The sequence below is a fragment of the Alligator sinensis genome, unplaced genomic scaffold, assembly GCF_000455745.1.
Source record: "Alligator sinensis unplaced genomic scaffold, ASM45574v1 scaffold232_1, whole genome shotgun sequence".
Lineage (NCBI taxonomy): Eukaryota > Metazoa > Chordata > Crocodylia > Alligatoridae > Alligator > Alligator sinensis.
In genome coordinates, this window is record NW_005842517.1 from 688,246 (window position 1) to 715,671 (window position 27,426).

The 27,426-nt window shown below is 41.6% G+C and overlaps 1 protein-coding gene across 1 annotated transcript in view; it reads left to right on the forward strand.

Annotated features, from left to right (window-relative positions):
• Positions 1–5: 5 nt before the first annotated feature.
• LHPP (phospholysine phosphohistidine inorganic pyrophosphate phosphatase) overlaps positions 6–27,426 on the forward strand; it is a gene marked incomplete at its 5' end in the record, with an annotated part of 167,094 nt that continues 139,673 nt past the window's right edge. The window contains 3 exons of the mRNA XM_006031603.2: positions 6–31; positions 24,851–25,038; positions 26,490–26,643. Coding sequence (XP_006031665.1) covers positions 6–31; positions 24,851–25,038; positions 26,490–26,643 — 368 coding nt within the window. The remainder of the gene's footprint in view (positions 32–24,850; positions 25,039–26,489; positions 26,644–27,426) is intronic.

Genomic DNA, 27,426 nt, shown 5'->3' on the forward strand with positions numbered 1-27,426 from the left:
CCATCCCCGGCTCCAGGGAAGCCGTGAGAAAGTAAGTGGCCGCAGCGGACCCTGCAAGCACCGCCCCCGGTGTCCCCGCCGCTGCCGTCCTCCGCGCTGCACCCGCGCCGGGAGTGTGTGTGTGTGCGCGCGCGCGTGTGCCCGGGCGGGGCGGCCCCGCGACCCCCGCTGCTGGGGCCTGGCCGCGGTCGTCCGAGGTCAAGGAGAAGGAGGGGCAGACTTGTCCCGTGTGTGTCTGTGTGTGTTACAGTGTGTGAGCGTGTCCACTAACTCACCTGCGTGTATATGTGACCGTGTGTGTGTGTGTGTGTGTGTGTGTGTATATAACCAGGTGTGTCCACTAACTCACCTGTGTGTGTATGTGAGTGTATGTGTGTGTATATGTGTGTGTCTGTCCACTAACTCACCTGTATGTATATGAGTGTGTGTGTCCACTAACTCACCTGTATGTATATGAGTGTGTGTGTCCACTAACTCACCTGTGTGTATGAGTGTATGTGTGTCCACTAACTCACCTGTGTGTGTATATGAGTGTGTGTGTGTGTCCACTAACTCACCTGTGTGTGTGTGTATATGAGTGTGTGTGTCCACTAACTCATCTCTGTGTATGTTTGTGTGTGCGTGTGACCCCGCTAATGGGGTGCAGCTCAGTGGATGAAGGACCACAGTTGTAACTACAGCTAAGTGACAACTTAGGCTGAAGGATGCTGTGCACTTGTACAGTTTATGGGCTTAGGCCATAGGCAGGTCACTCACCTCGGACACACTGTGAGCCACAGGAAACGCCCTGGGACCTGCTTTGTGTATCCAGTTAACATGCTTCATGCTCTTTTGCTTGTGATGGTCCGGTTGGAGTGTTGTCATTGCTGAGATGGTCTGGGAAATTATGAGAGGCAAGGATTGTCTCTGACATCTGTTCCTGGGCCAATGGTCTAGGTGGGAGAGTGGTCAGACAGGTTTTCTATCACATGCCCACCCTCAGGCCTGGCCTATTTTCAGGTGTAGTAAAACAAAGTGCAGGAGACAGCAACAACTTGCCAGTTCATCTTGTGCCTATCATGTGTTGTATGTTTATCACAGGGGGGTCAAACATATGTGACAGCTTGTCCAGCAATTCTCCTAACTGTATACTTGGTCCAATGAAAGATGTCATAAAAGTGTTTGCCTCTCTTGCATATTAGGTGTACACAGTATTTTGAGGGCCACAAACTATTGCATATTCCCCCACCAACAAGTCTTAGATGGGGGACATCATTCCACATTGCTCCTCCCGGGCACCTATCCTGGCTCCACAGCCCCATGCATTCTGCCCTGACTCTCTCTTTACCCCCCCAGACAATCACAGTGAGTGCCTGTGAGGAAGACTGATCTGTGTACTGAACATTTTTAGCAGTTTGTCCTGAAAGGAGTGGTTGTGCTAACAGCTTTTCATGCAGGAGGTGCCAAAGGGCAGAAACCTGTTTGTGGTGACTAGGGCATTTGTGTCCTGACTTTTATTGCTGCCGAACACCTGCTGTTTGCAAGGACTTCAGTGTTAGCTCTGAAAAGCAGGCCACCGGTTAAAATTTGGCATCTGATTCCACCAACAAGTTAGATAATGTGTAGCATAGCCTAGCAGATAGAGCACTGGACTGGGATGCAAAAGATCTGCATTCTCTACCCAACTCTGGCACTGGATTGCTTGGTGTCCTGGGCAAGTCATTTCATTTCTCTTTGTGTCAGTTTCTCCATCTGTGCAATGGGTATAGTGATGCCTACCACTTATAAAAAAAGAAAAAGACTTTCCAGCCTTCAGATATGTAGTCTTAAAAGTTGACTAAGATAGCAAAATAAGTGTGCAACTTTTGGTTTACTTTGTCATTGTATTTATTTATATATATTTCAGCGAGGAGAGTCTGTTGAGTTTGCAGCTGTCCTGTTTTAGGACTCATGGGGAAAAATAATTCAAGAGCAGATTAGACCCAGGTTAGCCTCCTAGTCACTATAATCATCACAGATATGGAAAGTAACACAGTAGTACAAAACAATGTACAGTGCTATATTGAGCGTAACATGAAAGAACAATGTGAAATCTAGTGTGTTCAGTGCTAGTCATTTGAAAAAATCCTCTGTCAGTTATCAGGTATTGTTCTAAATTGATGAATGTAGTTCTTTATATTAATTCATGTGTTGCTGAAAATTCACCCCGTCTTCAGTTTAACTGGAGGCCAAAACCAAGCATGAGAAATTTTAGCCTAACTGGTTAAAGATTGGCAAAGCTATAAGTAATTGAAAACAGTGTTGTAATAGGAAGGCTTGACAGCCTTAATAGGCCTTGCTACTTGTGTCTTTTGCTATTAACTATATAAATCAATACAGAATTTTTTTATGAACATACTATAGATTTCTTTCATACGTACATACTGATTTAATTAGTGTCTGGGTTCTCATGTATCCTAACACAAGCTCAGACATGACATTCAGAGATTTTATTTGCAATTGATTTTGTAACTGATGGAAGATGCCAGGTTGGCAGGCCTAAAAACTAGTGTTGTTCACTTCTCCAGTACTAATTTCCTCACGCAATCCTGTTTCCAGGTCTAAGGTCTGTGACTACCACAGTTAGGTCAGTCTCCATTCCTCTAGAGTCCTTGCCTCTTGGTTGAGGCCACTGACAAAGAGTGCAGAGCATGATAATAATTCTGTGATGTGGACAAAACCATCGCTAGAGATTCACGGGATATTTTACAAGAGGCTGCTGGAGGGTTGTCATCGTATTGGTATGATAGTATAATGATGGTATCATTACGTTCCCTGCAAGGAAATTCAGGTTTTAAGCTGTAACACTAGAACTAGAACTATTTCATTCTCATGAGCTCTAGGTGGGAGACAGCTTGCAAGTCCATCTGCATTTAGAAAAGGCTTCAGGTCTGAGGGGGTAAAGGGTACTCTCTTGAGTTGGGTGCCATCTCTCTGCACCCCTTGCAGCTAGCACCATGCTCTTCCTAAGCCATACCCCAGCAGAGTAGGTTTAGTTTGAGCAGCTGTGCTGCTGTGCCCTAACCTGGATTTATTTTACTGGCTAAGGGAAGATTGTGCCAATTGATTTCTGTTGGCTGAAGTGAATGGAGCCCTTTATCTTTAAGGAGCCTATGAACATTAATCCAATGCACTAGAAGTCATAGATTCTGAAGAGTGAGTTCTGGAAAGAAGAGAAAATTCAACCATTACCTAATTTGTCACATTTGGCTTGATCTTGATGGCCAAATTCTTGTGCTGAATTAGTGATGTAATTGCATGGGGTAAAAGTCACTTGAAAATCTGACTCTTAATTTTATTTTAAGACCTGATCCTTTGCCTGCAGTGGGCTTTGGGTCAGGCTCTTGATGTGGGTATTTTAAATGCAAATTAATTTGTATTTGATTCATTTTGACTGGAAGGTCTAAAAATATATTAAAAACTATATCTCATCAGAACTGATAGAACTTTTTTGATATATGGGGTATGTCTTCGTGCTTCCACAGGAAACCAAGCTGTTTAGAGCAGTAAGCACTGTTATGGCTCATTGGTTTCTACTATTATACTTGGATGGATAGATGTTCTTATTAAGTGTTGACAATATGCTTGACAAACAAAAGTCAATTCCTTTTCTGAAGCATATACCTTCCTAGGCCTTTGCAAACACTTCTGTACCTGGTTTGCTTCATACATGTGAATAGCTCCATTGCGGAGAAATTACTGGGGGAAGAACACCGAATGCAATGGGACAAGGGATGTGCATAAATATTTGCAGGATGGGTCTATGAAAGATGAGCAATAATGCCCTGGGAAGCTCAGAAGAGAGAGTTCCTGGGGTGGGGGGTGGGTTGTAGTTATTTTTCTAATAAATACATGTAGCTATCAAGTGAAGCAAGGCCTCTCTGTGCTGTATATATAGGTCAATCTTATGGAATCCTGGCCTCTAACAGACTTTACGGTGATATTTGTCTTCAGGATTGGGATCAGAACTGTGCATAAGAAGTGTTAAGTCCCCATTCTGCTCCAGTGTATTCCATGCAAGTGGAACTGGAAGCCCTTTTGACTTCTCTGGAGCTCCTTATGGGCTCAGATGTCCATTTGCATAGAATGGCAGGAGGTAGGCTTAAGAGAGAGCAGCAGATATCAGGACTCAGGAAACTGTTGTAATAGTTTAATTTAATGAAATTAGAAAGGCCATGGAAAAAATTGTCCTTACATAGTTTTTAAGCATGGTCACCTCTGGATTCTCCATGTGACCTTGTAGGCTCTTGCATTTCATTCCTAGTTATTCTTCCTGTGATAGTGTTGGTATGACTTCCTCATCCTTCCCCAGCTGGTTTGCAGGGTCTTTTGGTTTGAGAGAGATGGCAGGGAAGAAAGCCTTCACCCCTGGTTTTAATCCTATGGTCAAACTGAAACATGCTGGGTTCTTATACATCATGATCTCGCCTCATTCTGGTATCTTGATAGTAGTATTTCCTCATTAATGCATTTAATGTCTCAGTCAACTATTCTATGAAGGAGAGGTTGCTAATCCTCATCCTCAGGATAACAACCTTTTGCCACTGTCCCTGGAGTGGAAATCCATCATTCGTTGCTGGTCTTAGCCAGGCCTATTAGATGATGTATTGTTGAAATGCCCTGGGTAAAGAGAAACCTTTGCATAGTTTGTTCCAATAAGCATAAAACACATGGCATGCATGAGATGAATTGGCAAGCTGTTGCTGTATCTTGTGTTTGCTCTTCTTCAGTCTCCCTAGGCCTCAGCACAAAATTATTACCATTAGCATCTCGTATTTGGGGTGTGCTGGAGAGGTAGTGAGTTTGTAGGAAGGAAGTGAAGGAGAGATTAACAATTTGGGAAACAAGTTGTGCTTTATGTGGGACAGTGGTGCACACTGATTGACATTGCTGGTGAAACAGCTTGCATAAGAGATGTCAGAAGGTTTTTCATCGTCCTTTGAAGCAGGGGATCTTGGTCACTGTTGAATTTGCTAGATCAGAGTTCTGGAAAAGACTTTCTATTGGGAAATTTTCTTCTATAGTTCCCTGGGGGGAAAAGCAGGCCATAGTGAGTTGTTTAACAAGGAGTTCAAAGCCTTAGACTGATTTGTTTTCATCATTGCCTAAAAATGCCTTTCATATGGAAAGAAAAGTTGGTCTTGTGATTGATGACATGAAACTGAGACTCAAGGGAACTGGGTTCATTTCCTGGCTCTGCCACAGACTGCCCGTTTGTCATGGTGCAAATCAGTTCATCTTTCTGTCCCTTGTTTTCCCATCAGTAAAATCACCCCTGCCTAACTGTAAGTGCTTCAGGGAACTGTCTCTTACTTTGCATTTCTACCGTGCTTAGCTCAATGGAGCCTGACCTCAGTTCTAGCCTCTAGGCACTGCACATTAAACACAAATAATAGTAATCCTATAATGGCAGTCTGAAAGCTGGTCACTTCTTGTAAAACTAGAAAAATATGTAGTAATATCTGCCCCCAAATCCTCTGATGTCATAAGGCTTTTGTTTTTCTTTCTCATAGGTTTTTAAACTTTATTTTTTAGTCAGGTTACAGACTGTTGTTTAATCATTTTGTCACTGCATTTACTGAAACCGTCCACACACAGGCAATGTAAATTGTAATTTAACTTACAGTAATGTCAGAACTATGCGTTTGAAACCACAGTAAAACTCTGGCCTTGGGCAAAATATTAAGTTGACATGCTGGGAATCCCTAAGTCCTTGTTCCTCATTAGAAATCTCTACATTTCAGCAGTTAAAGCTTGTTTGACCTGAGGGAAGCTTGTTTTGAACTGTCACAGCAAGTTTTGAGATGCTAACTAACTCTAGACCCCTGGATGCTTTGTTGAAGTACTATAGTCAAATTAATTTGGGTAGGATTTGAAACTGGGACACCGTGGGTGACATTTACCCAGCAGTGTAAGGACTGCAGAACTGCCCCAACACCACTGCAGCAGGGCCTAAGTACACCAAAGGACCCTGCTTCCCTGTGCTTACTGCAGAAGTTGGGTTGTCAGCAACAACATCAGTTGGGGAAAGAGGTGTGATGTAGGGGGGCCAGGATGTCGTGGATCTAGCGGCCACCACTTCCTGAGTAGGAAGTCCACAGGCTGGGGACTGCCCCCTGGTCCTGTTTGTGTGCTGGGACGTGGTTGGAAGGAGGTAAAATTTCACTCTTCACAACCTGGACCATTTGGTCTCCCACCATGGGTTTAAGGCATACTGGGACAAATATAAAACAAGATGCTGTCTTGAGAGCTACATAGTTCATTTACAGAATAGTGCTGCTCTGCACTGGGAGCTTCAGTGGAGCGATTTCTCCCAGAGCTATCAAGGTTGTCATGCCTCAAGCAGGCTTAATACATCTCCAAGCTCTGGGATGCCTGGGTGCTGGCTTGTGCTGTTTAAGGTTACACTAAGCACTAAGGCAGTGTTGCTGTTTGGCACTGGGTTTGGGGGCATGGTTTTGTCCTCTTTGGAGACAAGTGCCAGCCTGACTGTTAGGCACACTTTGTTGCACTTAGATGTGTTAAGATTGTACCTTTCCCCTGAGATAACTAATTGCACCTTTCTTCTCCCCCTCCACTAATACACAAGGTCTACTAAGCCCCCACTGTATGAAAAGATCAGTACAGTAATGGGGTTTACTGGCGAGCTCATCTGTTCCCTCTCCAAATGAGAGCACTGAAGACTTTAACAATAATACTGAGCATCTATTGAGGTCTTAATACTAGCCAAACACTCATGACTCCTCACTATAACAAAAGGATGATATTGATCTGGGTTTTTGTGCCTCTTTGGCCAGATGGTCCTTGTTGATTTCCTAGCACTCTTGGCCATTTTATACCAAGGAGGAACACACAAATGACAGCTGCAGCCGTGGCACTTTGCACAGGAATAGGTGCCAGAAAGTGCCGGAGAAAAACGTTGTTCATAGCAATAAAAATGCTTAATAATGATCACCTCACTTGGGAAAGTCAAGTGGCCTTATTTATCTACTTATTAGACTGGTAATTGTTTTAGCTCATACCATTTAGAATCCTTATTGACTCATTATCCCATTGTCAACTGGTCATTAATATTTGTGTCCGGATCAGAGCATAGGTCAGTTAGGAGCTTTGTGCAGGTGGATTAAAAGTAAAAGATGCCATTTTAAAATTAATCATTTTTTATCAATCAGAAAGTCAAATGCAAGTAAATAGGAGCTCTATAAATAATACAGATTCATACAATGTTTGTTTGGGCTGATATACGTCTAAATAAATCTCTTGGGGAATAGGAATTTTTTCCCTTCAAAATAGCTCATAAATATCTGTAGTGGTATCTACATATCAAAAAATGATGCATTCTTGAACAATGCAGTTGACCTGTGGTCTTCAGTTACTGGGTCGCACCATCTTTAGCACACCTTTAGCATGTTACATGGGCACTAAATGTCCCATGTAACATGCTAAGCCGGGGCAAAATACATTAGCAAACTTTCTCTTTGCAATCAATTTGAGATAGAGGAGCTGTTTTTCGTTTCATAAAACCATTGCTATAATATTTCTCTTGTGCTGTTTTCAGTTATTTGTAGGATCATGGGAAAGTAGGGCTGGAAGGGGACTCACTAGGTTACCCAGTCCTCCCCCTTTGCTCAAGGCAGGATCACCCCTGACTAAACCATCCAGCCAAGTGTTTGTCCAACCTGGTCTTGAAAATTTCCAAGGATGGAGATTTCAGTTCTCGAGGTAGACCACCCTCATTGTCAGAAAATTCTTCCTAATCTCTAACCTACATTTTCTCTGCTGCTGCTCAACTCCATTGCTCTTAATCTTGTCTGCTACTGCCACAGAGAAAAGCCCATCTCCATCTTCTCTGTAATTGCCTTTCAGGTATTTGAAGTCTGTTATCAAATCCCAACTCAGTCTTCTCTTCACCAGACTAAATAATCATAGCTTTTTCAGCCTTTCCTCATAAGTCTTGCTTTCCAGGTCCCTAATCATTTGTGTTGCACTGTGCTAGACTTTTCAATCTGTCCATATCCTTCTTGAAGTAGGAAGCCTGAAACCGGACATAGTACTTCAGATTAGGTCTCACCAGCGCTGAATAGTGAAAGAATCACTTCTTTTGATTTGCAAGTGACGCTCCTGTTAATACAGCCCCTCATACTGTGACCTTTTTTTGCAACAAGAGCCCACTGTTGCCTTATATTCAGCTTATGGTAACCCCTGGGTCCTTCTCTGCAGTACTGTGGCCTAGCCAGTCGTCCTCCAGTCTGTATTTCAAACAGTAGTTGACCAAACAGTGATACTACTTCTCATTTATACAGAAGTATTTGAGAACAGATTTGGGGCCATTATATATTTATATATTAGCTGTCATTTTCACAGTGTCTTTATCAAGAATGGATTTATGTAGGAGCATCAGAATGAATCCTTGTAGAAGTTTGAGGAATTTCAGCATCCACCAATCAACATCAAATTCACTACAACATCAGTCCGCATCATAGAGCATCTAATGCACCTGTCTCTCAGAGTTCATGCTTCTGGAATACCTAAAGATTTAGTAGGCATTGAAAGGACATTGCCGAATCAGAAGCTGCAAATAAAAGCAAAGTAAAGGTTTGTTTTGCAGGGTTGGTGAAGTTGTACTCTCAGCTACCCTGGTATAAGTCTGGAATAACTCCAGTGTCTTTGCTGGCTTACACCTTCTTTACTCTGGTGTACAGGAACATAGATATCCTCTTCTGTTCAAAAAGACCCAGCTGATAATTAATTTACTTTTCTTTTTAAGGTTGATTTGTCTTAGGATCATTGTTTTTAGTATGTCCAACAAAATCCCTACTGCAAACAGAGATATTAGCCTCAAAGAGAGAAGTGCCAGAAATGCTAGTAAGTCCTTGAGGGACTATTGCTATGGATTTTTATGGGGAAAGTGCTTGGAATGCTACAGGAGAGGTGGTAGTGTAACATCCAAGATTAGACGCTGCTGGTAGAATTTGTCCCATTACTTGCCTTACAGAACATCCTTTTATATACACGGTTTTAAATAGAGTTAAACTGTGACTGTTTGTTTTGTTAGTCATTCGTGCTAAGTGGCATACGTTTGTAGTTAAAAAATCCTTATAGCTGAGCTGAATAATACATATGAATTGACTCCTTCCCAAGTAGTAGAACCAACTTGCAGAGGCCCTAGTGTCATGTTTTAAAGGAACCTGAAAGTGCATCACTGATTTAAATAGCTCTATCAGGGCCAGCCTTAACAGCTCCTCTGCTCTGTGCCATTATTGTCCTGATTGATTTACACAGCATCAACATGAGGTGAGCTATTCACTTTTCATGTTGTGAACAGTGAAGAGCTGGCCTGTTACAAGACAGAAGGTGGTTAAACATCCATAAAACATGCACAGTCTGAGATCTGTTATTTGCATTTACAGCTGTATGCTGATAGCATGCCTATTAGCATATACATATGAAAAGCACGCAGTGGTTGGACATTTACAACATCCTGTTGTTTGGCCAGTATAGTGCATCTGTTAGGACAACTTTCAACCGGCTTCTTTAAAAGAACAACGGAAATCTTAGGCACACTGAGGCTGTGGAGCAGCTGGACACTCGTGTTAAAATAAAATACCTGCAGAGCCTTACAAGGCTAAGATTGTGGGAGGAACAAGCAGAATTGGAATCATAAAACAATTCAGCAGGGGAGGCAGAGAGTGAGGTCATGTAGATCAGTTGTAGGTTTACAAAGAGCCATCTGAAAGGGTGTGGACCGAGAAGGAGAAATTGACTGCTTGTAAGCTACCCTTTTGCTTAATTCTCTCAACTCGATCTGCTGCAGATGGTCAGTTCAAGAGTATGCTTCTTCTGAAATGCTTTCTAATCACCAGGGCCTTTCCCCGCCATAAAGAGACTTCTGCCCAAGTGCACTTTACAAATAATCATGAATTAAGACTACAGAGCTTAGCTCTCAATTTGCCCTTTTTTAGCTATAGATTTCCAAACGCTTTACAAAGGAAGGCAAGTAGCATGTCTTCCTTAGATAGCAAAACTGAGGTGCATGGAAAGATCAAGTTAACTTGCCCTTGGTCAAAGAGGAGGTTGGTGGCAGCATCAGAAAAGAAATTCAGGGGCTCAGATCCTCTCCTGGTAAAGTGATTATAGCTACACTGGAATCACTAAATCTATGATATTTTACACCAGTTATTGATATCTTAGCTTGCTGCGTCCATTGCCCTGTCTGCTGGGCCATTTTCTCTCATCAAGTGAGTTAGTACTATGTATTATTATTACTCTAAATACTCTCCTTTCCAGAGATAGCATATGGCTTAAGAACATGGCTGTATGTATAAATTGCATGAAGGAAACACGCTTATCTCTTCCTTGTAGTTTAAGTGCAGTTCGTAGAAAGGTACTGTAGAATCACTGGGTTGGAAGGGACCTCAAGGATCATCTAGTTCAGTGGTTCTCAACCTTTTTTGTACTAGGACCCATTTGTAAACATCAGTGGCCAGTCCTGACCCAGTAAATAGCTTAAGTAGAAAAAAAGCCCCTGGCCCTACTGGTACCCCTCACTCCCCACCTACTGCCCACCCCCTCCAGCCCTGCCGGTGCCACTCATTTCCAACCCACTGTGCCATGCTCCAGGTGGCAAAATTCATTGCTGCCGCCACTAATACTGGGACCACTGCACTAGCAGCACGAGGAGTAACGAGGGGGGACACACCATGCTGCCCTTACCTCGTCCTGCCATCAGCCGCTTGGGCACAGGGCTGCGGCTGTGCCCTGCCCCCGTGGCCCTTTCCACCCACGTTGTCTGCCACCCCACGTCTCCTCCAGGGTAGAGCCATGGCCTGAGGGGAGCAGCAGCTGGGCCGTGGTGGCGGGGTAGAGCCACAGCCTGGCATATGAGCAGCTGGCAGTAGGATGAGGTGAGAGCAGCACAGCTCCTTCGTCCTTTCCCCACCCCTGTCCGTTACTCCTTATGGTGCTGCTGGCACAGGGGTCCCAGTGACGGCAGGAATGAGTCTTGCTGCCTTGCTGTGCCTTCCCGCACTGGGTCCTGTCCACTGGAAGCGGCTCCTGTCCGTGCCAGTCTGGCCAGGCTGCAGCTCTGTGCCTGCTGTGGGTGCACAAACTAGGGTGGCATGTGCCCTAATGCTTCACCTGTGCCCCCCTGCCCTTCTGACTTGTTGTCTATACCCCCTTCCCCAGCCCCATAAACTTACTTGCGGGCAGCTGTGGGAGCTGCTCTCTATGCTGCCTGGCTGCCACATGTATATGTGCACATGCATGTGCACATGGCGCCACTGCCTGATCACCCTCCTCCTACTCCTGCCAGTCGCAAGCAGCCCCTTGCAGGCTGCAACTGTGCCAGGCTGCAAGGGAAACCTGTAGTTTCCTACATTTTTCTCCTTTAAAGGAGAATCCATATTTAAAGTTTGTACACAATCTTTTCATATATTCTTGCAGCCCACTTTTGGTTCGCTACCCATGGGTTAAGAAACTGATCTAACCCAGCTCCCAGCTTCTGCAGCTGACATTTAGCATCATGGAGTTATGTGCTATCCACATGGCTAGCATGGAGCATTGTACAAATATCAGTTCATCCATACAGTGTCCCACTGAGATAAATATTGGGTTTGCCATGTTACAGATGGGGTCTGTGAGGCATAGCTCAGTTTACAACTAAAAATGTTTTTTTATTTTTCATTGACAAATTCATTCTGGGATCTGAGAATCACACTGGGTTCTTTTTACCCAAAGAAAGAAGGTCTGCCTTTCACCTCTCATAGTATCACTAGTAGTACCATATGTATAGGCCTCATCCTGGCCCTCAGGAACACCTTTGCATCTGCTTTGTTAGTGAAACACAAGAAGAGAGCGAGAGTCCTGTTTAGTCCTCCTCAGCTATGTTGGCTCTCCAGGGCCTATTAGGATGAAGGATACTACATTTTGCAGGTGGGATTCTGCATTTTTGCAAAACAGGATCTGCTCAGTTAGGTGATGCCATTTTTGGTCAGGTGTTTTTCAGAGTGAAACTACACTTAAGTGTTAGGGAGAATCATGCAATCATTACTGGAAAATGCTACTGTACTTTTAAAGTGGGAGTGAAAGGAGAGCAGATGAGAATAAATAAATCCATGGGGCAACGTTTCTTTCTGGAAATGTAGTTAATTATTTACCAACAGATGCTCTTTGTATACAAGTGTACAATAACAGTTTGACAGTAGAAAAGATATATTGGGTTTGATTGGCTTTTGTATATGATAATTAGCTGCTTCAAAGACAAACGGTTAACTATCTGTCAGTATGAAATGAAGGCCATTGTAATATGATTATCTGATTATATTACCCATAAAATTGTTCTGATTAAATCAGCTCCATATAGTAGTCCCTGCAAATAAATTTATGACCAAAGCTGTTTGTACTAATTAGTCATAATGGCTGAACCCCAAAAGTTCAGATGTTCCTTGGGGATAAAAACCCCAAGCTGCTTGATTCTGCAAAACCCAACTTTTTCATGAGATTTTATGTCTGTCCTGCTCATACTCAGCCTTTCAAGTATGTAAGAAAAGTCCTCCTTCCTTGTAATTTTAATACAAGAAAATTAACCAGGATATTTCACTTCTTGATTTGGCATATTTTGAAAATGCATCTAAGTCTATCTGAGGAATACTGTCCAAAAGTAACCATCAATGAAGCTGGAATAATATTTGTTAATAAATGAACAGTGTCTCAGTTCTTCTATGCTATAATAAATGCATATTAGTGAACATTTTGGCATCCTTTGCTCCCCCCCCATACCTTTTAAATGCTTTAAAAAAGAATGGTCATTTTCACTCTGAACTATTAATTTAATGTCTTTTGCTAACCTCATGAATTGATGTGCACTACATTGAGAAGACTCAGTATATGTTCCATGCAGTAATCACTTGAAAGATAACTACTGTGCTGCAAAAAATCAATTAGAATTAAATAACTGGGCATAATAAGAATTGATTGAAAACTGACTTTAGGGCCCAGTCCTATTCACACAGTTATGCTTTTGACTTTGGCAGGAGCAGAACAGAGTTTCAGTCCTTTTTGGAGGCTTGGAGAATTATATGTTTATTATTTAATATACATATTATTGTCCTTTGCATTATCCTTCATATTTATGGGCTTCAGCCAGGATTGGAAGCGTCAAAAATTCAAGAAGGACTTTTCTTACATACTTGAAAGGCTGAGTATGAGCAGTCTTTAATATTTTTATCTACAATTCTAGGATAATGTTCTAGCTTAATGTCTTCATCATAACTGTAATTCTGGAATTATATTTGTTGTTCTTCTCACTATATGTTTCATATGTTTATTGATAAAAATGATAATGAGACAGAGTATATAAATATGTTCACATATTTTCACAAACATGGCCATGTGTTTGAATAATACACAGCATATTGCTGAGCTGTAATCTAAAGATCAACAAGCCATTAGAGGACTAATTGAGGAACCCTAAATCAGTCCCTTGCAATCTGGTGAATATGTGGTAAAACCTGGGCTACTAGTTTTATGCTTTGAGCTTACATGATAGAATAAACTGGAGTAATTAAATAAATTGTTTGTATTAACATAATGGACCAAGGAGATTTCGCTTACATTTTGCTTCATATTTCATTTCTGTAAGTTTTTTCACTGAAAAAATAAATCATTCACATTATTCTAAGAATAATTAATAACAGGTTTTGCTATAGCAATTGTTCATGCCAGTGTAACCGGATTTACAGTACTGGATCAGACAATTTGTTTAGCAGCTCTGGTCTTGGGTTGTTGCCAGTGTATCAGAGAACGGCAGCCCTCTCAATCCTGCTCTTCCCTCCAAACAAGCTCTATAATTCACTTAGAGCATTTTAAAACACTGTACATAGGATGAAAATATTCCTTTTCCGACTGCTGTGATACCATTGCAGTGTTTTGAAGCACGAGAAGAGATTATATGTGTGTGTTATTGCAGTTACACCCAGGTGACAATATGCATGCACTGACTCTTCCAACTTTTTGCTTGGCAGAAAGCACAGTTCACCCTGGTCTACACGGAAACCTTTTGCTGCTATAAGACATTTCATTCAGGGGTGTGACTTCAGCAAAAGCCCTAGTGCAGATTGTTACACTGGTAAAAAATTGCTTTTGCAGGTATAATTTATTTCACTCGGGGATGCAGCATATGCTATGCTGGCAAAACCACTGTTTTGTTTGCATAAACTGTGTCTTGACCAGTGATTCACAAGATCTTTGCAAGGGTGCTACAGTGCCTGCCTCCTGCATCCGCGAACAAGTGGTGCCCACAGCTGCTCCCTCCCCTGGCAGCACCTGCATTACCCGCAGCATGCTCTGCCACATGCAGGCAGGTGGGTGGGCGGATGTGGGGTTGCAATTTTCAGCCGGGCTCATCTCCCCTGCTCCTCCCATGCTCCTGGGACCAGAGGGAGGGGCCATGAATGCACGTGGCTCCATTCACCAGCAAGCGAGTCACTGGATGAGGAGCTATAACAGGAGGTGCCACACTTGCCCCCTCAGGTACTAGGGGCAGGGAGAGGGAAGATGGTGAAAAAAGCAGGCTGCAGTGGGTTGAAGTGCTGCCCCTAGTGCCCTCACCTGGCATTAACTAGATTGTAGCTACTGGCTCTTGTCCTGGGTGCCACCAACTTCCAAAAAGTTATCGAGGGGTGACTTAAGGCTAAAAATGTTGAGAACCACTGATCTAGACTCAGCACTTTCTGGGATAGCCATTCTGGTGAAGCCTTTCCAGTGTAGACAAAGCCTTAGTCCCACAGGCGTCTTGGACTAGTTTGTTTTTATTCTCTTGTGATTTAAGATCGCTGCAGTGAGCCGCTGTCTGCTCTGATTCAACAGGCCACTTAAGTACATTCTTAAATTTAAGAAGCATGTAAGTAGCTCCAGGCCATTGGTTTGACAGTTCATGTGGTTACAGTTAAACAGATGCTTAAGTGCTTTGCTGAATCAGGGCTTTAGTTACATAGCTCATCCCCTCACTGGCAAGCTGTGACTTGGGAAAGGCAAGCTTTCCTCAAGGGTATGAAGAGGGTGTGGGGGCCTCATTCATAATTGGATTAGAGGGGCTGGATCCAGAGAGAATTGAAGTCAAGGAGAGACTTCCATCGACTTCCCCCAGCTTTAGATGAAGCCATAAATATGCTGCTGTGACTTGGCTGTGCCGTTTTTGCATATCCATTCTGTTACTCGGAGCCAAAATTACTTTATTTTGCCCTGGCCTGATGATCTTCCTCTGTCCTTACAAATATACCCAAAGTGCCCGAGTCTTGCTGTCAAGTCTCCTCCCTCTCTGAGGCTATTTTTGTGCTTTGATCTCCTCCTAATTTCACTCACCCATGTCCTGTCATTGCTCTTAGGTACAGCTGCTCTCATTAAAAATCACATTCTCCAGTGGCCCAGGTTTCTGCTCCATATAGCAAGGCTGGCCTCGCACGTTCTTGTATATCGCCATTTTGACTTCACTCATCCTTGCACTTTGGTGTATGAATCTAGTCTCCTCTTTGATTGTCTTGCTTGCCTGGTTTCATTTCCCATCCCCTTTGGCTCCTGTTCCTATGTATAGAAATTGATTGTTTGGATGGAATCCAAGATGGATCACAAAAAAAGAGAAACCAAGTAGGAAGGTATTGTTTCTAAACGGGAGTGAGCAGAGAGGAACAGGTACCGTGGAGGAAGGGCACAAGAAAGGAGAAGTGTTTGTCATTAAAGGTGACCAGTAGCGGCCTTAGGGGAGGGCAAACCAGGCGACTGCCCGAGGCACCACACTTTAGGGGCCCCCAAAATTTTGCAACATAATTTTTTGGGGGTAAAATTTTTGCAAGGAAGTGGCTGTATTTGCATTTTAACATTCAACTATTTATCTTATTCTCCCAAAGAATATTAAAAAGATCCACGATACATAGATCATCAAAATTAAGCTTCTAAGGGGCCCCAAATGACTCTCTTGCCCAGGGCCCCAACAACCCTAAGGCCACCACTGAGGTGACTAAGTGTGAAATAGCAAGGAGTGATGTTATAAAGCTACTGGGCTGCTGAAACGCTATTTGGAGACTCTTCAAGAGCAGATCAAATGCTGGTATGTTTAGGCCAAATTTCTAAAACATATCAAGATTTGTGTTTAGGCACTTAAATAAGTCTGATTTTTAGATGTATATAGAAATACAAATAAATGGCAATACTGGAGCAGGAACTAAGTCCATATAGTCCAGTATCCTCCCTGGTCAGTACAAGATGCCTCAACAGGATGGTAGAAAACCCAGGTTGAGGCCCATGTGGGATAACCTTTCCCACATATGGTCTCTTCCTTATTTCTGATAGTTTAGATTGGCTAGCACATAGATTTGTTATTGCCAGTAATCATAACTCTGGATGTTCTTGATGTTCAACTAAATATTCAGTCCATTTTAGGAATCCTATAAAGCCCTTGGCACCAAGTCAGTGAAGCCAACAAGTTCCACAATTAAGTTTGTGGGTTGTATGAAAAAGTATTGGAGAATGAGTTCCTGATCTACCCTTTCTGCACCATTTATTATTTTATACACACCTTTCCCATCTAAGATAAATGAGCAGTCTTTTCAGGTTCTCTGCACATAAATATTTTTTTGTGCTTTGATCTTTGGTGTTGTGAATGCATCAGATTTCTGAAAGGCAGGCCATTTTTTATGTATTTATTATTTATTCATTTAAACGTTTAAAAATGAATGTAGGTGGGAAGATTTTCAAAGGTCCACAGAGCAATCAGTGGTGTGTGATTCACACTGAAAGTTAGTGTAAGTTAGGTGCCTAGCTGGCTTGTGAACCTTGACAATTTTCCTCAGGGTGCCTCATCTTGGGCATGCTGATTTGACAGCTTGGGCTTTCATGTATACAGTCCTGCAGTCTGAAACTAGAGTGCAGGCAACCCTTTTACATTTGTTTTACATTAGACACTGTCCTGTGACAACTGTACAGCAGCATGGAATTAGCTGCTTCCTCCTAACACTGAATTGGGAGATTCTTTGTTAGGTTAAAGACCATGGTAATCACTCTACATCTGTAACTCTTGGCTTCACTGTAGTCTTTCCAGATCAAGTTTCGACAGCTTTCCTTTCTGGCTTTCTGCTACGTAGTTAAAAAAGCAGTGAACGTATACATGTGTATACATCCTCTTGTAACCATCACTTTTGCCTTTTTCAGGCTCATCTTCACTTTGTTCTGTTCTTCTTTTTGCTTCTCTTCTTCAAACTTTTCCTCTATCATTTCTGTATTGCCTGCATATATTTGCTTATAGAGTCTTTCAGCTGCCACGTGCCTTTCTCTTTATAGAGGGGGAGCATAGCTATGAGCTTTGGAGTCTCAGCTTTGCTTTTCATTGATATCAGTTTGCTGCTGGCTGTTTAGTTCCTTCTCCTGAAGAAACTAAACTGCCTATCTATGAACTGTCTTTATCCTTCTCCCCAAAATGGGTTTCCAGGTCAAGGCAATAATGATCATTCTGTATTTTGAGCGTCATTTGTCTGTTTTCCCTGCTTCCTTCTACTCCTATGTTGAGGAACTCCACTGAAGCCACACATGGGAAACAGCACACTCATACTGAAGATGGATCAAGCATGAGCCAATGAGGTCCTCCAGGGGCATCGCCAGTCTAGGTGATGTTAGCCTGTTCATAGACTGGTGAGGAGCGCTGTATCATCTGGTATTCAGCAATGGCTTAATTGCCTGGTGGCCCTGATGCATTTCTCCACACTGGGCACCTAATATTCTGCAGTACAACCCAAATATTCTCACTGTTTGTGTGGTTGAACAAGTCTCTTGCATGCATTTATTTGGTGCAGTGTCCTTATTAATTTTAATTCTATGTTTCTGTGCTGGCCTAAAAACCACAAAATGCATTTGGGTTTGTGTCACATACAAGAAAGATGAAATAAGCTGTTCCGCCTTTCTCCAACCTGTTTTATTCTTGTATCACTATGCTGTCCTTAGAACCCAACCAAGATTTTTACTAACATGATCCATGTTACTCACATGATCCATGTTGATTTTTGATCAGTCTGAGACCTCTTTATAGTGCTTTACCATCTGAGATGAATATCTTGGAACCTGTTCCCTGGAAACATGTGAAAACATGTCTTGTAGTACTATAAGCTTCCTACAAATTCTATGGAGTTTGACAGGGATATGTGAATTCCACCATCACGCTTATTTTCATGGGGAGAAGGGAGTATTCTGCTTCTAATATGTATTTGAATAACTAGCTGACAGATAAAGTGCCAGCATATGGCACCTAAAAATATATTTTATGCTTCCTGGGCTTTTAAGGACTGATAAAAACTTGTCATGTGTACCACAGGTGACTCTCTTCTGCAGTTCTCCACAGTTTCCATTTTCCAGATAAAAGGCAACACCTTCACATACTTGTCATCTTCTGTAAGCTAGAAACAGGAAAGTAATTGCTTTTTTAGCTTCATTTTACATAATGAGACTAATACTGTGTTGCTTCATATATATGTCCGATGTTATATGATGTGGTATTGTGAAAATGGGACAATATATACTAACATTGTGACAGCTTGTTTGGGCATTTTCCATTTTGCAGCCATTAGGGAAGAAGGAAGTGGTACTTGACTGGAGAAGAAACATTAGACCCTACAGAGGGAAATAGCCCAGGTCTTAGTCATATACAGACTGGAATAGCTCATATTATACACTTGAAGTGCAGCATGGTTGTTTAGGTTGCACACATTTCTTCCAGTGTTTGGTCACAAGTAACTCTTTTAATGTTCATTTTTCTTCCCATCTTTGGGCAGTCATTAGGTTATTGACCTGTAACGGCCACTCTTTGTCAGTCATAAACTTATTATACAAGGATTAAACACTCTCAGTAGTAAAAGTGCTTGTCAGCCCGTGTTCTACGTGGCCAGCTGTCGAAATCTGGTGCAATCAGAATCTCTCCAAGGTGTGCCATACTTTCTCTTGGGAGAATAAGTGAGTGTAGACGGTTAACTTTCCATCAGTTAGTTTTCTGTTTGGATTCTTTTGCCACCCTGTCCACCCATGAAGAATGATGCCAAGTGTGGCTTTCAGGCTCTGTGGGTGAATGAAATAGCTTCTCTTGTGAGGCATTCATTGATGATGGGAAGTTCAGTCTCATGCCATATCCTTGGCTCATGAGCTTGTCTTTTCTTTATCCTGCCTTTTGCAGGAAAGTGAATTGAGAGAAGCATGGCAGCTTTGAGTCCAAGTCCCTTGGCTATGGGTTTTTTTTCCTGCTGGTGTCATAACCTCTATGTTATCTAAAAGTGCATTTTTGTATTTTATATGCCCAAAGGCTAACCCAAAAAGGTTGGCAAGGGCAGGTGGTTAAGTCTGCACAAGGTCAGTCAGGATGTCTAATAATTGTCCTAACACTTTACCTGTTATGGAACAATAATGAGAGTTTTTTCATTATTTTCGGGTGAGTGAACCTGGCAGATGCTGACAGCCAGCAGATGTGTAAAGTTCGAGGTGATTTGTAAGGGACCGGCTCATCTGACGCACAGTAATTGCATTGTGGGACATTGTCACTCAGAGTCTTGTCCTGTTCTGTCAGAATGAGGTAAAGGTCAGTTCAAAGAACTAGTATAGCATAAGAGACAGCTCTCCCCTGAAATTAAAAAACTGATTTTCATATGTCCTGGATATGCACATGCACAATATGTGCAAAGTCAAACATGTGCCCCGATTTAGGATTTATGGGTTGATTGGGTGACTGATGAATTTGTGCAGTTTGAAGCAGCTTTAAAAATAATTTGTACTCCAAATGTTTAAGGAAAATGTCAGATGACCCCACCTGTTTGGTTTTTTTAGTTCTTTACTAATTTACCGCTTTATAGGTTTTTTGACATAGAGATTTCTTTTGTGATTCGATGTTTTATTTAGTAATGCACATTAAATTAAAACCTGCTTCTCCAACATACTTCCTTCCACATAAATATAATAATTATTTGCAAGATTAAATATGTAGCATAGAGCTGTGACATTTCTATATAATTTTGAGTAGTCCTATCGGCTTTGTACAGATCCTTCCAGTGAGCTTTGGAAGGCACCTGAGCGTCTAGTTTTGCGCTAGAAAGAGTTTGAGTTTGCAGCCATTCATGTTCTGAAAGGAGAGCACCCAGATTGTCTCTGTTAAAACTTCACTTGGCACTTGGAGGCAGAATTCGAGTTCTGCAGTTTCCACACACAGGTGATCAAAACCAGAACTGGTCAAATAGGAAAATATGATTCGTGTCATGTGACAAGGAAACTCCCCACACTCAAAACCCATGTAAGAAAAGCAGTCTCAAAATATCCACAGAAAGTGTCAAAAATGTCCAAGCTGTTCGTGGTACGACATAATTAAAGACCTGCTGCTTGTTTGTGTGCACAGCTTGAACGCACATCAGTTTTGAGGTCCGGCATCTTTTAAGTTTAAATCAAACCATTGTCATAGTTATGATGTATGTGACATACTTGCAGCCTTTGATTGGACTTTTCTGCATGCCACTGTAGCACCAATAATTATAATTCAGCTATAAATGTTGCAAAAGTGTTCTGTAGTATGTTCCATTTTATTAATGGAAGGTTTAATACCTTTATACCAAGGTAAATTCTTGAATGGGTTGTTCTGTAAATAGTATGGTTGAATGTGTAGAAATGTTATCGTACATCAAATTGATCGTTACTTTTATCCTACTTTCTCTTGCCTCCGAGATCCCACAAACTTGCTGGCCCTAAAGATCACTGTAACATGCCTTAGGGCAGGGTCTTAGAACTTTTGATCGCTGATTGCTGAACTAACGTGGTACCACACCGTTTCTCATTTCTCTTTGCCTGCCAAGGGGCAGTGACTTCAAATGTAGTATTCATTCACTTTGCATGGCATCTTGGGTTCAACAAATACAGACCTTCAGCAACTCCACAGGTGATTGATTTCCTTGTTCCATGAAAACCCAAAAGAAGTTTCACAGTTGACTTGAGTGGGACTCCTTGAGTGGAATGTCTGTAAAGTCCAGCCTTTTTTAATTGTCACAGTTGATATCTGCAATAGCTAGAGACAAAGTCATCAGTCAGTGAATACTCACTAAAATGAACATTCAAAAAAAAATCCCTCCCACTGTGCGCATGCTGTTAACAACTACCATGACAGTAGTGGAGCTTCTTAGCATTAGAAGTTAAACTGGGACAAGAGAGCTTAGGACTATTAAAAAAAAAAACCAAATTCCTTCAGAAAACTTTTTCAAAGGTAGATGGTTTTTTTTATTAAAATAGTTTTAAAAAAATCATAAAAAGCTCTTTTTGTAACAGATTTAGATTTTTTTTTGTTTAAAAAACTGAACAGCAGAAACCTGGCAACTTTTTAGTTTTTATCTTGGGGCCAAAACCCGAAACACTGACTTGACTTTAATGTAGTCTCTGACCAGGAAGTCCAGCCTGTAATAGAGAAGAGGGACACAAAAGTGGACACCTACCATGATATATTATGGCAGCATTTCTGAATCAAAATGTTTAGTTTTGTATTTTCTCACCAAAATAATTTTGGAGATTTTTTGTTTGTTTCTTTTTTCATTAAAATGATCCGTGAAAAAGGCCTGTTTTCTGACCAAATTACTCAGTTCTTTGCAGAATTTATCCTATGGTCTGTAGAATCCCATGTCTTCTTCTGGCGATATAAATATTAAGATGTGTTTGGTTGGTCTCTACTCTAATTAATCATGAGACAACAAATGTTACTACTCACCAACATATGAGGTTGATAGAAGTATTGTTGGATATAGTCTGATTGCCTACAGTATGGTCATTTGTTTAATAAGCGTAGCTGTGTTTTTCCTTCTAATAGTCTAAAACAGTGGTCTGCAGACCTCTGGGGGTCTGCAGACCATGTCTAAGAGATCCATGACAGACGACTCTGATCAATCAAAAGTATGTGGATGCCCACATTTACAATTCAAAGGGGTCCTCTCCTCCATTCGAAATTTCCAAAGGGGACCATATCTCCATTCAGAATTTTTTAAGGGTCAACAATTGAAACAGGTTGAAAACTACTGTTCTAAAAGGAGCGATGGTTTGTTTGAAGGCTAAGAGGAAAAAAAAGTATTCATTTTCTGTAAGCCATCTAATAAACGTTATTGGATTCATTCAAACCTGTGAGAGGGTTGTCTTTTGTGCATACAGTTTGTATAGGTTTACTTTGTTCCACAGTTCGTTCTATTAACCTTTAAGGAGCTAAATAGAAGACTCTTATTCATCTTACAACCACGGTGCAGGTACTCATGAACCATGCGTGAGCTTTTCCCTAAGAATGTGATGATATCATTTTCATTTAAAACAAAATTGTTTTACACATGACACACTCCCTAAAGTTACTTGTGTATTTAGAATGTGTTGTTTTGCCTTTTAACTACATCTAAAACCATCTTTGGAATAACAGGTGCAAAATACTGTCATCTAACTGTCACACCAATTGTTCATTGTTCTGAGAAGGTCACATCATAATTCATTAACAATAATTATTCCCTGGGTACACCCTGCACTTCTTCACTCAATTGCTTCATTAACTTGTGAGTGAATCTCACATTCACTGCACCAATCAATGAAGATATATTTATAATGTACAAGTGGATGCTATTAGTTACAATATATTAACTGCCTAATTTAAAATAGAAAAGCTATCTTTATGAAGGGCAATTAACCACTAAATGTAATTGATAATTCACATACCTATGATTAGGAAAGACAAATAATAAGAAAGAAATGAATCACCTGTGTTATTGAAAAAGACATTGGCAGACTGTTAAAATGTGATGAGAGGGCACCCTACATTAGGATCCGATTTCTAAGAAGTCTTTCTGATGGACAGTTCGGCCTCAAATACGTTTTCTCTAACTAGCTTTGATGTTTATTTCAAGCTGCTCCAAACTTCCTCACTGGAGAATAACACACACAGTTTGTCATTTTTAGAAGGGCCACGGAGAATTTTCTAATAGATAAACTCTTCCTCGGCTCTCCTCTCTTTCTGGAGAAGTTCACAACCATTGAATAGCAGTTTATAAACTTAGCCCTAAATTAATCTCAGGTAGCCTAAAGTTTAGGCATAAATCCGTATTTACTCATCAGCTTTGGTCATTGTTGTAAGTAGCTCATGGTTTTGTAAATCTCTATTTTGGGATACCAACCTTGAGACACTTTAATTTCAGGAAGTATTGAGTATCCGAGAATAGGTTTTCTGAGACATCTCAAACTGACAATGACAACTTGAGAAAACCCAAGTCACTAATCACTTTTGGAAAATCTTATTCTCCATTTTTATGTCACAGGATGCAGCAATGAACTGCAATAGAGTCTAGATAGAGGCTTATAGCAACTAAGAATAATGATAATTGTGCCTATATAATAACAACCCTTTCTTTTGACTTAGTGCTATACAAAGTGTGCTGTCATCTTGCCTGTAGGTGGGGGAACAAAGACTTGGAGAAGTGAAAGGTCTCCATACAGCAGATCTCAGTGATGAACTTGTAGTATAATCCTTGTTTCTTTCCTTCCAGTTCAGCGTTGTATCAACTGGCTGCAATGTCTCTGTGCTCTACACACACATATTTAGAAAGATTAAAGAGTTAATTGAAGTGACCTGCTTTTTACAGAGTTGTACCCTCACGGAAACCCAACAAATGATGAACTCCTGAAGTTCCTTCCATCCTTGTTATTTTAGGCTTTTATTATTCTAAACTAGCCAGTTGCCCATCAAGAATGATGGGCTGCTGAGACAGCCAATCAGAGTGTGAATAAAGTGTTATAGACAGACAGACAGACAGACAGACAGATTTAGGCTTTTATAATATTAGAATAATAGCACAGGTGTCTTGGGGTAGAGATTCTACCGTGAATGCTACAGCACTCATGCATATGTTGGCTGATATGAGTGCCACTTTTGTGACATAAGGCAGTTGTCTTGCCAGAGCAATATTACTTTATTATATAACGTGGTAACTCCAGTGCATTGTAATTCCATAGCTATAAAGGTGTTGATCATTGGAACAGATGTTCAGTAAGTGGAAAGGTGAAAATCCAACTTAAAATGCTAAAGCAAGATTAGAGCGTGCTAACCTTTGTAATTATGGCTATGTAATGCTCTTGGTTCATGGCTGCTTTCCTCTTTGCTAAAGACTAAATGATATAGGGCTACCTTTACCTCTTTTGATGCATGGAAGGCTTGTTTATTTGAAACTAATTTACTTGCAAGGGAAGGCAAGCATTGCTTGCACTGCCATCTTCTAGCTAGTGTTCCCCCAGGGAAGGGGCTCTGCAAGCCTCCACTGAAATGAGCTGAACCAAACTCATTCCCCATCCAGTCCTGTTTAGTTCTGAAAACTTTCTGAACTGGGACAGCAGTCTTTAGGTATCGTGCATTACTAGGCTTCTGCTCTGTGATTTCCTTCCACCATTAATGGCTCACAGCTTGAGGGCTGTGAAGTCAATGTAACCTGGGGCTAAAAGTACCCCACGGTGATGGCCTGTGTCTGCTTTACAGTCACTGAAGCTCTTCATTTGTATTATAATTGCCGCAGTTTGTTTCCAGGCTTTTCTGCTAAGATCCTTGTCTTCCCATGTGCTTCTAAAGTGCTGCACAATTTTGTTGCACTACATTACATATAAATAATATTCCAAATTTTATGCACCTGTGCTTAAAATGTTGTTACTCCCTCTCCTTCCTGCCTTGATTATATACGGGCTATGCAGTGATAAATCTTTCACTCCCAGCTTCTTCTCTGCCCGCTTTACTTTAATGACTGCTCATTTTTCATGACAGGCTCAAAGCCTCTGGCCTCAAGCTGAGGTTCTGCACCAACGAAACTCAGGCAACTCGAGAAAAATTTGTGGAGAAGCTCCAGCACTTGGGGTTTGACATTTTAGTCTCTGAAGTCACTGCCCCAGCACCAGCAGCCTGCCGTATTCTGAAGGAGCGCAACCTGAGGCCACATCTCCTCGTCCATGATGGTGAGACAGCGCTCCATGAAGCTTGGATTCTAGGAGAGGTAGACAGCACAGTACACTGTGGCACAAAAAACAGTTTTGGTCAAGTAAAATAGTACCTTAGTTGAAAAGAGTGGGAAGATGAAAACTTCCAGCTGGTGTTTTCCCGGCAGAAAAAACTCTTCACGTCCATTCCATAATGTAGCTGGAGGAATATCAGTACATCCAGGTCTCATTTGCAGTTGTGCTACCCCATTAAAATACTTTGAGATCTGTACGTTGGTGGATTCAATAGAAAAACATAGCTATTGAAACCTTGTTCCTTAAGATCAAGGCCTGTCATGATAAATCAGTGTTAGGCAAATTAAAGAAACAATCCCCTGCTTGACCAGTCCAATCCTGAGATGCTGGCTTTGAAGATAGCTCTTCCTAATGAGTATTCCTCCCTTCCTTCTCCCAGGCATCTTTTCTCCAAGCAAGGGGATAAGGAAACTGGGATGCATGAATCCAGTCCATCAGAAGTTCAATTTCACAATGCGAGGATTTGTTCTAAGCTCTTGTTCAAGGAGCAAGAGTTATTTAGAAGTAGCCCACCCGTTATTTGGAAGTAGAAGTATTTAAAAGCTCAGCAGTTCAAACAGATATGTCTTAGATTTGTTGACCAGATGGTCTCAGCCTCTGCTCTGAAATAGAACTGAATATATGTACGATTTGCCATCTTCTCTGAAGACTAAATCAACACAATATTTGGATTCAGTGAGTATGCCCAAATAGGTAGAGACCATTTTTATTAACTTGAAGGACGTTCTGTCTAGAAATAGCTTTGTACTTAGGGTGAAGCTCATTCTTCCTGCCTTTGCACCAAGCCGGAGGAACGTGTGTACTATGTGGGACACAGAATCCACATCTCAGTCCTTCAGCCCTAGGGAGGGAGTAAGGATTGTCACCCTGTATATCACCAGCACAGGAGTTTGTAGCTACTGGCTCCACACAGTCCTGGAGCCTTTGTTCCCCTCCCTATGGAGTTTCTCTATGATGGAGATTTCCCAGGGCTCTTAATGATGGCAAAATTTCACTCATGCAGCATATTTTACACCAAAATCCTGATCTTCCTTGTCTGTCTCCCCCATTGAACTCATTGAGAGTTGTAACTGTGTTTTCAGGGGCCTTGAGTACAAATATACTGGGGTAAAATTGCACTGAATAGGTAGGAGGTAGATGGGCATTAGGTAGGGGTGGGAGAATAAAGCATGTTGGCTAACCTTTTCCCCAAATATTTTGTGGCTCATTTTGCTTTCTTTCTTCTCCATGGTGGATAATGGAAGAAAAGTCTCAACAATCAGCTGCTAGTGGGAGTCAGTCAGGAGTGAAAGGTCATTGTAGAGTTATCCGGACCTGGCGTCCAGACCTGTTGGATAACACACTTGAGTTGGTTCCGAAAACACATGGGATTTGTGTTTCTTTTTCCTCCTTAGGTCTGGTTCCTGAATTTGATCGGCTTGATAAAGGAAACCCAAACTGTGTGGTACTTGGAGAGGCTGCAGACAATTTTTCGTACCAAAATCTCAATGAAGCTTTCCGTGTTCTGATTGGATTGGAGAATCCCATTCTGATATCACTTGGAAGAGGGTGAGTTAAGTACTCTTTGTTAGAACACCTAGGCCTGCATATTTGTATACTTCTCTCAGCCTTTTGCATTTAATTATCCCATTTTATCCAAGCCACACAACATATTATATTAGTTTGTGTAACTGTGTCCCAAAGCTGGCTTCGAAAATCGCCTCTGCTGTGTGTATAGAGTGCTTAGAGCCAGTGCTGAACCTGTTGGTATACAGTGAAAAGTAAGTGACTGGATCAGATGTTTGATGAAGGGCTCTTTAGCAGAAGAATGTACTTGTTGCTTCTTCCTTCTCCCTGTTCAGAGGCAGTTTGCTTGCCAGCTCAGCTTTCTTGTACAAGTGAAAAAGGAATATAATTCTCAAAAACACATAAGTGGCTTAGGAGCCTAAGTCTCATGGACTTTAAATAAGATACAGACTTCTGAGTCACTTTTGAAAATAGGATTTGAGCTTCCAAGTTACTATAAAGTTGCCTGAGTTATTTTTCTAGTTTTAAAAGAAAGATGCAGCATAGTGGACTCTAAATTACCCAAAATGCAAGTTCCACATTACAGACTCAGGGCCTAAACCAAAACCCATCAAAGTCTCAAAATAGTTCCTCTTTGTATCCAACGCACTCCTGTCTACTTTACCCGCATCCTCCTTTCCCTCCTTTTGAGTTTCACAACCTTTTAAGGCTGTGGGCCAGATTTGACTCAGTTTGGGTCAGAAGCCACAGCGTGCCTGATCCTGCAAGGGAAGGTGGCAGCGGCAGGTACTTTCCCTGTACCAGTGGTGTGTGTTTTTCCCTTGT